Here is an 11810-nt window from a genome sequence, read left to right on the forward strand (position 1 = left end):
TTGACCTTAGGCAAGTTATTCAGCTTCTCTAAAAAGTCCCCATTTTCTCACCTATAAAATATGAATAATATTAATATGTGTCTAGAGTTGAGGAGTAAATAAGAAAATGCATTTAAAGAACCATCCAAGTGACTAAAGCTGGAGCTAGCATTTAATGCTGCTCTCTTTCCCCCAACTGTAGAATTGTGGTTCCTTTACTATGGATATTCCAAAATTCTATTTCCTTTTTAATGAAAAGAGACCATTACACCTTTAAGGATAACCTTTATTCAAATATTGTGTCATATTAGAATACTTCCAAATTCAAACAGGCAATTAGTCAAATATTTAGACAGAGAAGACAAAGTTTCTGAAACAAAAACAAAAATCCTGAAGGAGCTACAAAACCATCCTCCTAAGTAGAATCATAAAATATACTTGTCATAAACCTATACTTTTTTAATTTAAACAGTATATTTTAAAATAATAATTTTTTAAAATATGAACTAATGTGTTAATAAATTAGTTAGCAAAATAAAGATCCCGGATCCATATACATTCAGCAATATGACTATAAATACACTGCACACTCAACCTGAGATCTATTTGGTTTTCAACACATATCAAAGTTTCCAAAGCATGACAACTTCTTGTCATTCAGGCTCTCAATTAGCTCAAACACTCCATTGGTCTGGATGCCACGCCTCTTGTCTAAGAGCAGCTCTGACTGGATCCACAGCTAAATCTATGTTACCTCCAGGCCCCTTTTCTGAGGTTGAGAAAGAAACAGAAAAACAAGAAAATTACTTACATGGGAGTGACCATCACAAATTTAATGTCCTCTAAAAATGGGGAGGGAGGATGAGTGAGTATTCTAATGACTACAGAGAATTATCCCTATAAAAATGTTTTCTTTGTAGTATTTTGGTTCTCACACATTGCCTATTATCAAATAAGGTTTCTCTAAAATACTATAAAATGGGCATATTTTCTATTTTGCTATAATGATGTTAACAAGGCTGGTAGTCAGTCCATTGTTCTCCTTGACTAGTGTGTATTTTTCACATACTAGTAAAGCCACCAAGAGCTGATTTCATTCATAATCTCAATTCTAAGAACAAGTGTGCTACTTATGAACATGACCATGCAATGACCAGGAACTCCCCCAAATTGAACTGTACCATATACATAAAACTAAAAATCCTGAAAGGAATTCCAAGAGACCATTTAACATACATAGATGATTTGAACATATAAGGTAACTAGAGGCCCAGTGCATGAAATTCGTGCATGGCGGGGGGTGGGGGGTCCCCTCAGCCCAGCCTGCACCCTCTCCAATCCTGGACCCATTGGAGGATATCTGGTTGCTGATTTAGCCCCAATCCTGGGAATCAGGCCTAAACTGGCAGTCGGACATCCCTCTCGCAATCCTGGACCACTGGCTCCTAATCACTCACCTGACTGGTCGCCCCCAACTGCCCCCTCTGCCGGCCTGGTTGCCCCAATTGCCCCCCTCCCCCCGCCAGCCTGGTTGCCCCTCACAGCCCCCCCACCGGCCTGGTCATAGGCAGCCATCTTGTGAGGGTTAATTTGCATATTACCTCTCTATTATATAGGATTAACACTGAAAAAAATCTTTAACTATGAATTTATCAGATTCACAATCTAACTTTCAAGATTAATTCAATCAACAAGCATTTCCTATTTTAAGAATTCCTCTTCTTGGCTATTTATTCTCTTAAGCACATTTAACATTTTAGCTAAAGATTTTTTTTTTGTTTTTTCTTACTACCGACAGACAAGGAAATTGATAAACCATTCTGTTTGCAGATTCAGGGTAATGGTATCTTTAAGATTTGGCAATCTGTTATATAAACAAAAGTGTCCTTTAATGGTAGTATCATCCAATGACATGAAGGAAAGATCTTTCCCCAGTGTTTGGACTATAGCCCAGCAAAACAAACCCTTTGATTACAACCAGTTCTTCATTGTAAGCACACAATAATTAAAATCAGAAAGGGGACTATAGATAAACCAGAAAAATGGTAAACAACAAAAAGTAATCCTTCAAAAAGGATCTGATTTTATAGTGAGGAATCACCTCAAGTACATTGTCTATCCTTCAGCTACTCATTTCTCTGGCCTATCTCCATGGGAGCATTTAACACAGGGAATGAAGTAACCTCTTCCAATGGTTAGCTCCTAAACTCCCAGAACTCTGGTGTCTGGTGTATTGTTCAAGGACTGCTTTTCAAACACATTATCCATGGTGAGCCACAGATAGATGGTTTATTAAAGACTTCATGAAGAGGAATAGTTCTCCTGGATGCTTTCAACTCCTAATAGCATCATGTGTGTGATGTCTGTACAGAAATGAATTCATGAGACCTATTCTTATGGTAAAAGAAAATAGTTTGGATAATTTTTTTTAATGTAATCAAATAGAATCCCAGACCACGGTGACTTAATGTATCACAAAAAAAAAATAGTCCCTTGTAAGTTAATGCCTCATGAGATTTAAATTTATCCAAATAGGATAAATTCAAATGCCCATACATATCATAATGGCAACAGAAATTGCCCACCTTATGATCTTGAATGAAGAACAAAATATAAAACTGTATATAGAATAAAATAAACTATGTTCAAAATACATACTAGTAGATGGCATGTTTACATTCCATATAATCAGAAAAATTATAAAAGAAAACCACATTGACCAATGTGTTTATCTTTGGATGAATATATTACAGGTGACTGATACTCTGTTCTTTTTAACTTTGCCATTGTCCTAGATTTTCTGCATCAAACCATATTTTATAAAGGTCATGGACACTGAACAATTTCAATTTTTAAGTCCCAAAATGAAAATCAAAGAGTAAAACATTAATAACTAGGTTGTCCAAAAGGATATGAAGCATAAAGCCCTGAAACATTGATTCTGTTATTGCTGTTTTTCATTGTCATTACAATATTAGTACTTTTTCTCTATTATTCCTAAACACAAGGTCTTTGGCAATAGTTATCACCTTTCAAAATGAAGGACAATGCTCTTATTAATTACTATTTCTATAATTCCATACCTCAGATGGACTCTTATCCAATTTGGGTATGCCATTCCAGACATTCTCAGGGTTTACTATCTCCTCCATACCATTTGAAAGGTTCAAAACCTACCATAGAAAAAAAATGTAATGAACATTGGTAGTTTCCAAAAACTGTAACTGATTCTTGTACCACAACAATCCTTTCAAAAATAAAATACCTTAAAAGGCAATACAAATAATTGTACTAAATTTCAGTCTTATGTTTCAACTCAATGATACTTTAGTTCAAAAAACATATATTGAACATGCTTAGAGATCAAAGATGGATAAAATTTAGATCTCAAGAGGTTCAAAATTTAGTGGAGAAACAGAGCTCTAAGCAGTAAATTGCATAACAGATTTATGCAGCAAGAGATACAGAAATATAAAGAAGACATAAAGCTCTTTGAGGGTTAGGGAAAGGGGAGAGATAGAGAAATTTAGAAAATAGAGCAAGTGAATGCTTCCTGGAAGAAGCAATGGTTGAAGTAAATCTTTTAAAGATAAGTGGAAATTAACCAGTTTGGCAGGGGACAGAATACAGGCAAATAGAACTAACTGCATTATGAAATACATCAATCAAAGAAGCCAAACAGAATCATATATATATATGAGAAACCAAGCAGTCTGATGTTCATCTGATGTAAAGTACAAAACATAAAGGAGCAAGACCTAAGGCTGGAGAGGTACATTGACACTTCAATCCGGAGGACTATGTCATGTTGATGAGCTTGACTTTTCTAATCTAGACGAGTGGCTCTCAAAGTTTAATGGTATAAGAATGCACAGTCCTGGTCCTACTCCCAGAAGTTCTGAGTCAGCCAGCCAGGGCACAGCCTGGAAACCTACATTTTAAGTAAACACACCAGGTGATTCTGATACAATGGTTTTCAGGTCACAGGACAGACACAATCAACTGCAAGTCCCCAAGATCTTTGACACACAGGAATGATGTACTCAGATTGGCATTTGACAAACTTCACACTGGCTGTGTAGAGAATCAACTGAAGGAAGACCAGACGTGAACCAAATAGGAGGTTATTAGAATAATCCGGTTGTGAAATGAGGGACTCAACAAAGGCAGTGGCAAGAGATCTAAAATGTTTTGACAGATTGGAAGTGGAAAGTGTGGAACCTGGTGATTGATAGAATTTTAGGGTTAAGGAGGAAAGAGCCTAGCACAATTTCTTGCTAGGATGCTCATCTATGAACTCTTAAAATGATATTTTGGATTGCATCAAAATATGAGGGGGGATGAACAGGTGAACTTCTGTTTAACTGCATTTTCTCAGCTTATAAAATTTCCTTAACAATCTTCAGGTACATTTTGAGATAAAGCACTTCAACTGTACTCACCTTTGTACCTTCTTCAGCTATTTCCAAAATCTCACATTTAGACCATGTGTGTCTTGACCACACAACACATTTGGATCCAACAGTAAATCCTTTCAAAGTGTATGTGTTCTCTGGTTGAGCTGCCAGATTGAATAGAGTAAAACTCAATGCATGCCTCTTCATTCCTTAATAGTAGATGCATGAGCAAAGCATTTTCTTAATCTGCTATCTACACTAATAAAAGACAAAGATGCTAATTGACCATACCTTCGCTACGCACATCAGCCAATCAGAAGAGTATGCAAATTAACCCAACAAAGAAGGCCATTAAATTTGCATACTGCAGGCAGGGCGGAACAGCGCAATCTGCCGCCCGCCAACCTGGCGCAGGATCCGGGCCTGCTGTGTGCGACCTGGGGCGGCGGGGCGGGGAAGCACAATCAGCCACCCGCCCTGCCGCCAGATCCAGGCCTGTGGTGTGCAACCCGGGGAGTGGGCCTAAGCCAGCAGGTGGTTATCTCCTGAGAGGTCCCAGACTGTGAGATGGCACAGGTCGGGCTGAGGGACACTCCGCCCCCCACCAGTGCACAAATTTTTGTGCACCAGGCCTCTCGTTTCTATATAATTGGTATCATGTATAATACAATATATTCTAAGTCTGTCATCTTTCCTTGATTTTATTTAAATTCTAACAGGGACTCTCCCCAGATAATTCCTTACCATTTTCCTCAAAAACAAAACAAAACAAACAAAAAACCATCACCATGTGTTATGTTTTTTAAAGATGTGAGTCTGATTCTAACATTAAAAACTACTACAAAAAGCAGGCTATTCTTGCCAGAGGTGGTGTGGTCTATGGTTACAACAACCATTTCTATAGCAAAGCAGCATATTGCAAATGAACAGACAATCTTATCACAAAGCTATTACTTACTATTCTGAAATGGAACAATGAAGACTAAAAATCTAGTATAATATTTAAATAAATCATCATATATCCACAGGATGGCATACTATGAAATTACATTATTTTGAAGGCATATTTAAGAGATTAAAATGCAGCATTGAACACTGTAGGATAGTCTGATCTCTTTAGTTTTTCAAACTCTCTGTAAATAAACACACACATACGCAGAAAGACAACAGAAAGGAAGTACACCATGGTGTTAACTGTGGCCATTTCTTGGTAATGCAATTATGGTGATTTTCATTCTCCTTAGTCTATCGTTTTTTCTATTTTGTACAATAACTCAAGTTGAATAATATAATAATTATTAAAAAGTTACATTGATTATAAAAAAACACACTAAAAGTTAGCCATTTCATCTAACTTTGAATCTTATTAAGCAGCCAAGAAAATAGCCATTAGTAATAATTTATAGAAAGTTAATGACAATAAATGTTCTCCAATATTTACTCCTGGCTGTTAACTTTTTTGGTTTGCATAGGCTCCATAATCTAGTTTTTTTTTAAGGGATTCTAAGTGAATGGCAAAGTACCTGCATGAAGCAAAACAGTTAAATTTGAAATCTCTGCTGAAATGATCCCTATCATAAATTCATGCCTGTAGTAATGTTTGGAAACACACACACACACACACACACACACACACACACACACACACACAACCCAAACCCACACTTTTTTTAAAAAACACCAAAAAATATAACCTCTTTATTTCAAAGGTGTTGTTTTTTGTTTTACATTTTAATGCGATTACTTTTTGGAAAGTAAAGTGTGTTTTGGAAACACACTTTAAGCATTCTATTTTAAACACAAAATAAGTCAGCATTTTACCCAGCATATAAAGTATTATTTTACACGAATTTTACAATATAATTTCCCTATGTTAAAAATACCCTCCAAATCAGATTCTCTTTTCAGGTTTTAATCGGTTCCCCCAAAGAGTTAATTTAAAAATTTAGATAAGAATTAGTTTTTTCTTTAAGACAAATTAGTAAATAAATAAGACACCAGGTTAAGCCTAAATGAAAGTGAGAGAAAAAACTCACATACCTGGGACCTCTGGTAAAGCACCATGCTTCCGCTCATCTCTGGGTTCTTCCTCAGAAAGCAGAGACGTCAATGAGGAAATGGCATCTCTGTGTTTATATTCTGTAAATTCTTCTTTATGTATGTTCATTTCAACCTGTGTCTTGGGATCACAATCCTTTCCATGTAGATGCAATGGCAACCCATGTTGTTCATCACACCATTCCACGCAGCTTGACTCTCTCGTGTCCTCAGCACACAGGGATTCTAGGCACAGCTGGGCTGTAGGTAAGTCTAGCTCTGGCTGCTTCTCGGCCTCACAGGTGAGGGGCAGCTGCACTGTGAAGGGCTCCAGGGTGACTTCTGTGTCGCAGACCAGGGGGAGTGGCTCGACAGGAGGCACCAGGCCTGGCTCTTCTTTTTCTTCATCCCCGACTAGGGAATGCTGTAACTCCATGGATTCCAGGTCCACGAATTCTTTTGATTCATCATCAGGAGAAAGCGGCATCTCAAGTGAATTCAGTTCTAGTATCTCCTCTGTTTCATCGGCACGCGGTAATAACACATTCAATCCTGTCATTGGTTCATCATCAAACTTTGCTTTGTCAACCAAATGGCACTCTACTTGACCTTCCAGGACCTCAGTGCCAGTCTTGTCTTTGCATGGGTTTTCAAAAGCTTCAAAAACGGTATCCATTTTGGGGTCATGGAATTTATTTGGCTTGGTTTCAATCATGTTTAAGTCTTTCTCAATTCTTACAGAGAACTCATCTGTCTGTGGTTCCACATATAATGTTTTCTCTTGCCCAGCCTTACTCCATGGTTTCTTAAGTCTGACATCAGGACCAGGGGATCTAAGAGCTCCCTTGATCCCTGGGCCATTTTTTTCATAGGGCAGATCACTGTTTCTAATACCAATCTTAGAATACCTTTTCATTTTCTCATTAATACTTTCACCTTTGCTTTTCAAGTCAACAATTGCTAAAGGGATATCACAAATATCCTTTTTTATTTCTAAGATTGTTATCTCCAACACATCTTCTGTGACGATTTCATAAAAAATGTCATTTCCCTCTTGAGGGCACACATCCTCTGAAATATGAAATCCCAAGAGACAACAGGGAAAGGCTTGCATGGGGATCACCATAAGTTCAGAAGGAATGGTCCAGAGGGATTTTGGGTCCACGCAGTCTTCAATGTTCCCAAAGTCCACCAGCCTGACAGACACAAGAGAATCTTTGCAAATATTGGTGATAAGTGCCCTATACAAGCGCCCATCTTCTCTGTATCTCACTATGCAAGGATCTCCAATATGAGGACACGAGATACAGCTTCTCCCATCTGTTGTCCATTCTCCAGCACTTTGTAGTCTTCCTTCTAAATACTGAAGTTTCTCAGTATCAGCAAACTGACACCAAAAATATTCAGGTCCATCTACCACAGTGGCATAAGCTCTTATCGTTTTCATCTTGGGATTATACCAGTTAAGAAATACTGAAGTGCCACTGTCTGTTTTGTTGGCCGACTTGGAAAAGGCGCCATTCATTATTTGGATGGAAAGTCCTACTTCAGATTTTTCACTGAAAGTATATCTGCTGATCATATCTTCTGCTATGATCCCATGTTCATCAGCAAGAATAACTTCCCATCTGTCTTGAAATTTAACAAATTCACATTTTATTGGAGCCTCGTCTGTCCTTTGAGAAAAGTAACGCATCATTTCTTTACAATGAAGAATCTCAGGAACCCAAAGTCCCTGTAAGGAGCAGTGAATGCACAACCTTGGTAACAGGGCATGAACAAGATCAAGTTTACCTATCTTGTTAGTAGGAATCATGGAAACATTGCCATAATCTATAAATTGTACAGAAAGAAGGTCACTGGGTTGTTTTTCCTTGACCACAGCGCGATACCACAAATTGTCATCTGGGAAAGTAGCACATATTATATCTCCACTTTGTAAAGGAGGACCTGCATAACATTTGGGCCTTATGCTAACATCATTTAATCTCTCTGAAAGACGATTGAGTGCAGCTTCATCTTCTGTTAGTTGCACATAAAAGTCTGAAAGGTCATTTATATGAGAAACATATACAGTTGTTTTAAAGCCAGGCTTTATAGTCTTCTGTGGGAACTCGGACAATTTTAGAGGCAAATTTTTGTTACAGGAATCTCCTCTTTTTCTCTCTAAAGGAGTGACTTCTAGTTCCATGACTTTCCTTTTTTCTTTCTTTTCTATTAATGAAGACACTTCACTCTTTTCATTCCCCACAGAGTTGCGATGTTGAGCGACTACGTTTGTCTTTGTTGAACTTTGTGAAAGTTTGAGTTCCTTACCTGCTGAGCTTCCCTTAGGTTTGTCTGATTCTGCCAGGATCTCCATATTGTATATCTTGTTCTCTACTTGTTTGCTTAAATATTCCATAGGTGACAACTTCATATATTTCTTTTTCACATCAAGAGTTTCTGTTGTAGAGAGTACTTCACTTTCTTCTTTTTTTTGTTCCCTACCTTTGTAACCAAGTAATGCTAACTTCTCATTAATATTAGCATTAATTTGAATACTGTCATCATATAGTTCTATCATCAGTCTTCCATCTGGATCTTTGGCTACGGCCACAGCCTTCAATAACTTGCCTAAAATAGTCTCCTGAAACCATGTTGTCACTTCTTCTGGTATATGGTCTGGAATATCAGACAATGAGCATCTAATGCCCTGCATGGGCAAAAATAAGACATCACATGCATCACTAGGTATGGAAAGCAGATCATCATTTGTTACCACACGAATGTTGCCAAAATCAACAAAAAAGACTTTATTTGGGTCTTTTTCTATCATTATCCCCCTACTCCAATTTCTGTCGGTATCCTTAGCAAGGCACAAGTCCCCAGGGATCAACGGTGTTTTTTTAATGTTCAGCAAAGTTTTATTTAATTGTATTATAGAACATGACAACTCTTCTAAAATATGGGCATTTCTTCCCAACTGGCAGTAAAATGTCCAAGGGTCAACAACATGTGTTACAAGCACTAATTCTTCACTTCCGATTTTTATATCATGTGTTGAATAGTAGTAAGAACATAGCTGAATGGGGAACCCCAGCGGCTTTGGAAGTTTGATTGGTCTTGCAAATCCTTTTTCTATCAAAATATGGCTTGCACTCTGAAAGGGTGTTAGCAAATCCACGATATAAAACAGTTCGTCACCTGTTGATGCAGTGGCAAATACTGTGCATTTTAATTCTAGATTGTCTTTCCACGCATTGACTACAAATTCACGGAAAACTTTTATTGCCTTTTCACCCCAAGCAAAAGGATTTTGGCCAGTTGGTTCAATTAAGTTATAAAGACTGCACCGAAAAGCCTGAGCCTTAACTTTGAGAAATGCTTCACTAATTGCGCAAATATTCGTCACAGATACCACATCTTTGTCTCCATAATCTACAAATACTACTTTGACATTCTCTGGAGATTGTGTCCTCCTGATCAGAGCTCTGGACCATTTTCCATTTGCTGTTCGCTTTGCCAAACAAGCGGGGGTGGATCCCTGGTAAGGAGTAGGGGTATTCTTGCAATAGTCCTGAATATCACACATTAAAGCTTTAAATTCTTGCATGTGCCTGGTCAGTTGGCACCAGAAATAGCCAGGGTTTTTAGCATAAGACACTTTGACTTCCATTGTGCTTCCAATTTTTATCTCTTCTTTACAAGAAGAGCCTAGCTTAATTTCCAAGTTCTGTAGAAGAGGAGAATAAACAGACATTCTTTTCTCTTTTCCCTGCACAACTAGTCCCGTTGAAACATTTGTACCAACTATTGTGTCCGCCAAAGCTTCTGAAACACATGTAGTTTTATTATCTCCCTTGGCTTTCTGTTCTACTTCTTCCTTCTTGGCAGAAGGTATTTTGTTCTTCTCAGCACTGAAATGGTTTGAAACATGCTCTGGGGAGTGGGTACATCCAGGGATATTTTTCTGTGTTTCAAATTCCTGATACTTGGCATATCCAGCTTGAGCAATTACCTTACCAATGTTTTCTTCCCCTGCTCTTGATTCATCAAGAATCTCTACAACATACTGCTTATCCTGCTTATCAAGGACATGGATGACTAATTCTTTGTGGAGCACAGTCTTTTTAAAAAAGGAAATTGCCTCCTGGCTCCAGGTTCCTACCACAGGCCAAATGTCAGCCAGAGTGCACCTCAGAGCCAATCCTGGGAGCCGTCTGAACTGAGGCAGCAGCATCCTCACGTCACACCAGTCCACCTTCTCCGAATTGCCTCGATCAACTAAGAATACATCCACATTCTTGGCGTCCAATCTGGTCACCACAGCCCGATAGTAACCATCCTCGGTCCATTTCACACAGCAGAGGTCATCAGATTTCGGTTTCAAAACGATCCCATCCAGCTTCCTGGCCGAGGAATAGAAACTGCTCATTCTCTTCATCAGCTTGCTGAAGGAGCCCCTGTGTTTCCGCAACCGGATCCAGAACTCAGAAGGATCTTGAACAAACTCGACCTGGGCATCATAGAAGGCATTGATCTTTAAACGGACAGACCTCAGGGCTGGGAGTGAAAGCTCTTCCTCCACTTCTTCAGCAGGAGACTGACAGTAAAGGGCTAATTCGGGCTCCTCCTCTTCTTCCTCTTCCTCCTCCTCCTCTTCCTCCTCCTCCTCCTCCTCCTCTTCCTCCTCTTCCTCCTCCTCCTCTGTTCCCGGTCTCTGAAGGAATCTATCAATCAGGCAACAGGACTGTACCCCAAAGGCACAGTTAAGATTCATCCCATCTTCTCCATACAGGGTGACGTAATACACATGCTCAAAGGAGCAGTAAAACTCAATCTTTGCATTCACGGCCCGGCCCAGTATCAGTGCCTTCAGGCCACCGACCTGGGACCGAGACCAGCCGCGGCCACCGTCCCAGAGGCCATACAAAGCACAGGGGTAGGTGACCACGGGCATCCGGAAGTACTCCGGCAGCAAGTAGCGCAGGCTGCTGCAGCTCACTAGCTCCTTCCTGCCAAAGTCGATGTGAAGCACCTGGGCACAGCGCTGCGGCCGAAAGGTCTCGAGCAAGAGCGCCCTGTACCAACGTCCGTCCAACCCACAGGATGCACACGGAGAGCCCGACTTGTCCGGGCTTTCCTCCTCCCCGTCCCAGGGAGCACTGGCGTCGTTCTCCTCCCCGGTCCCCACGGAACCCTGGTAGATGTGGGCCATGCTCTCGGAGAGGCGGCGAATCTCCTGCGAGAAGCTCCGCAGCTGGCAGTGGATGCGGTGGGGGTGGCACACCTGTGTCACCACCATGGGCTCCGTCACGCCCAGCTGCAGCTGCGGGCAGAAGTAATCCAGGCTCGGCTGCTCCTGCTTGGGCAGGACTCGCTGCAAGGCGGGGGCCCCGGAGCCCAGGCCCGCCG

The 11810-nt window shown here is 39.9% G+C and overlaps 1 protein-coding gene across 1 annotated transcript; it reads right to left on the reverse strand.

Annotated features, from left to right (window-relative positions):
• Positions 1 to 392: 392 nt before the first annotated feature.
• TDRD6 (tudor domain containing 6) lies at positions 393 to 11802 on the reverse strand (the record flags this gene model as incomplete). Its single annotated transcript, XM_005861016.2, has 5 exons — positions 393 to 748; positions 3063 to 3152; positions 4422 to 4540; positions 6417 to 10998; positions 11086 to 11802. Coding segments are annotated over 5 exons (5532 nt in total), but the record flags the coding sequence as incomplete, so codon positions are not given.
• Positions 11803 to 11810: the final 8 nt, after the last annotated feature.

This window comes from Myotis brandtii, unplaced genomic scaffold (assembly GCF_000412655.1).
Source record: "Myotis brandtii unplaced genomic scaffold, ASM41265v1 scaffold143, whole genome shotgun sequence".
NCBI classification, from domain to species: domain Eukaryota; kingdom Metazoa; phylum Chordata; class Mammalia; order Chiroptera; family Vespertilionidae; genus Myotis; species Myotis brandtii.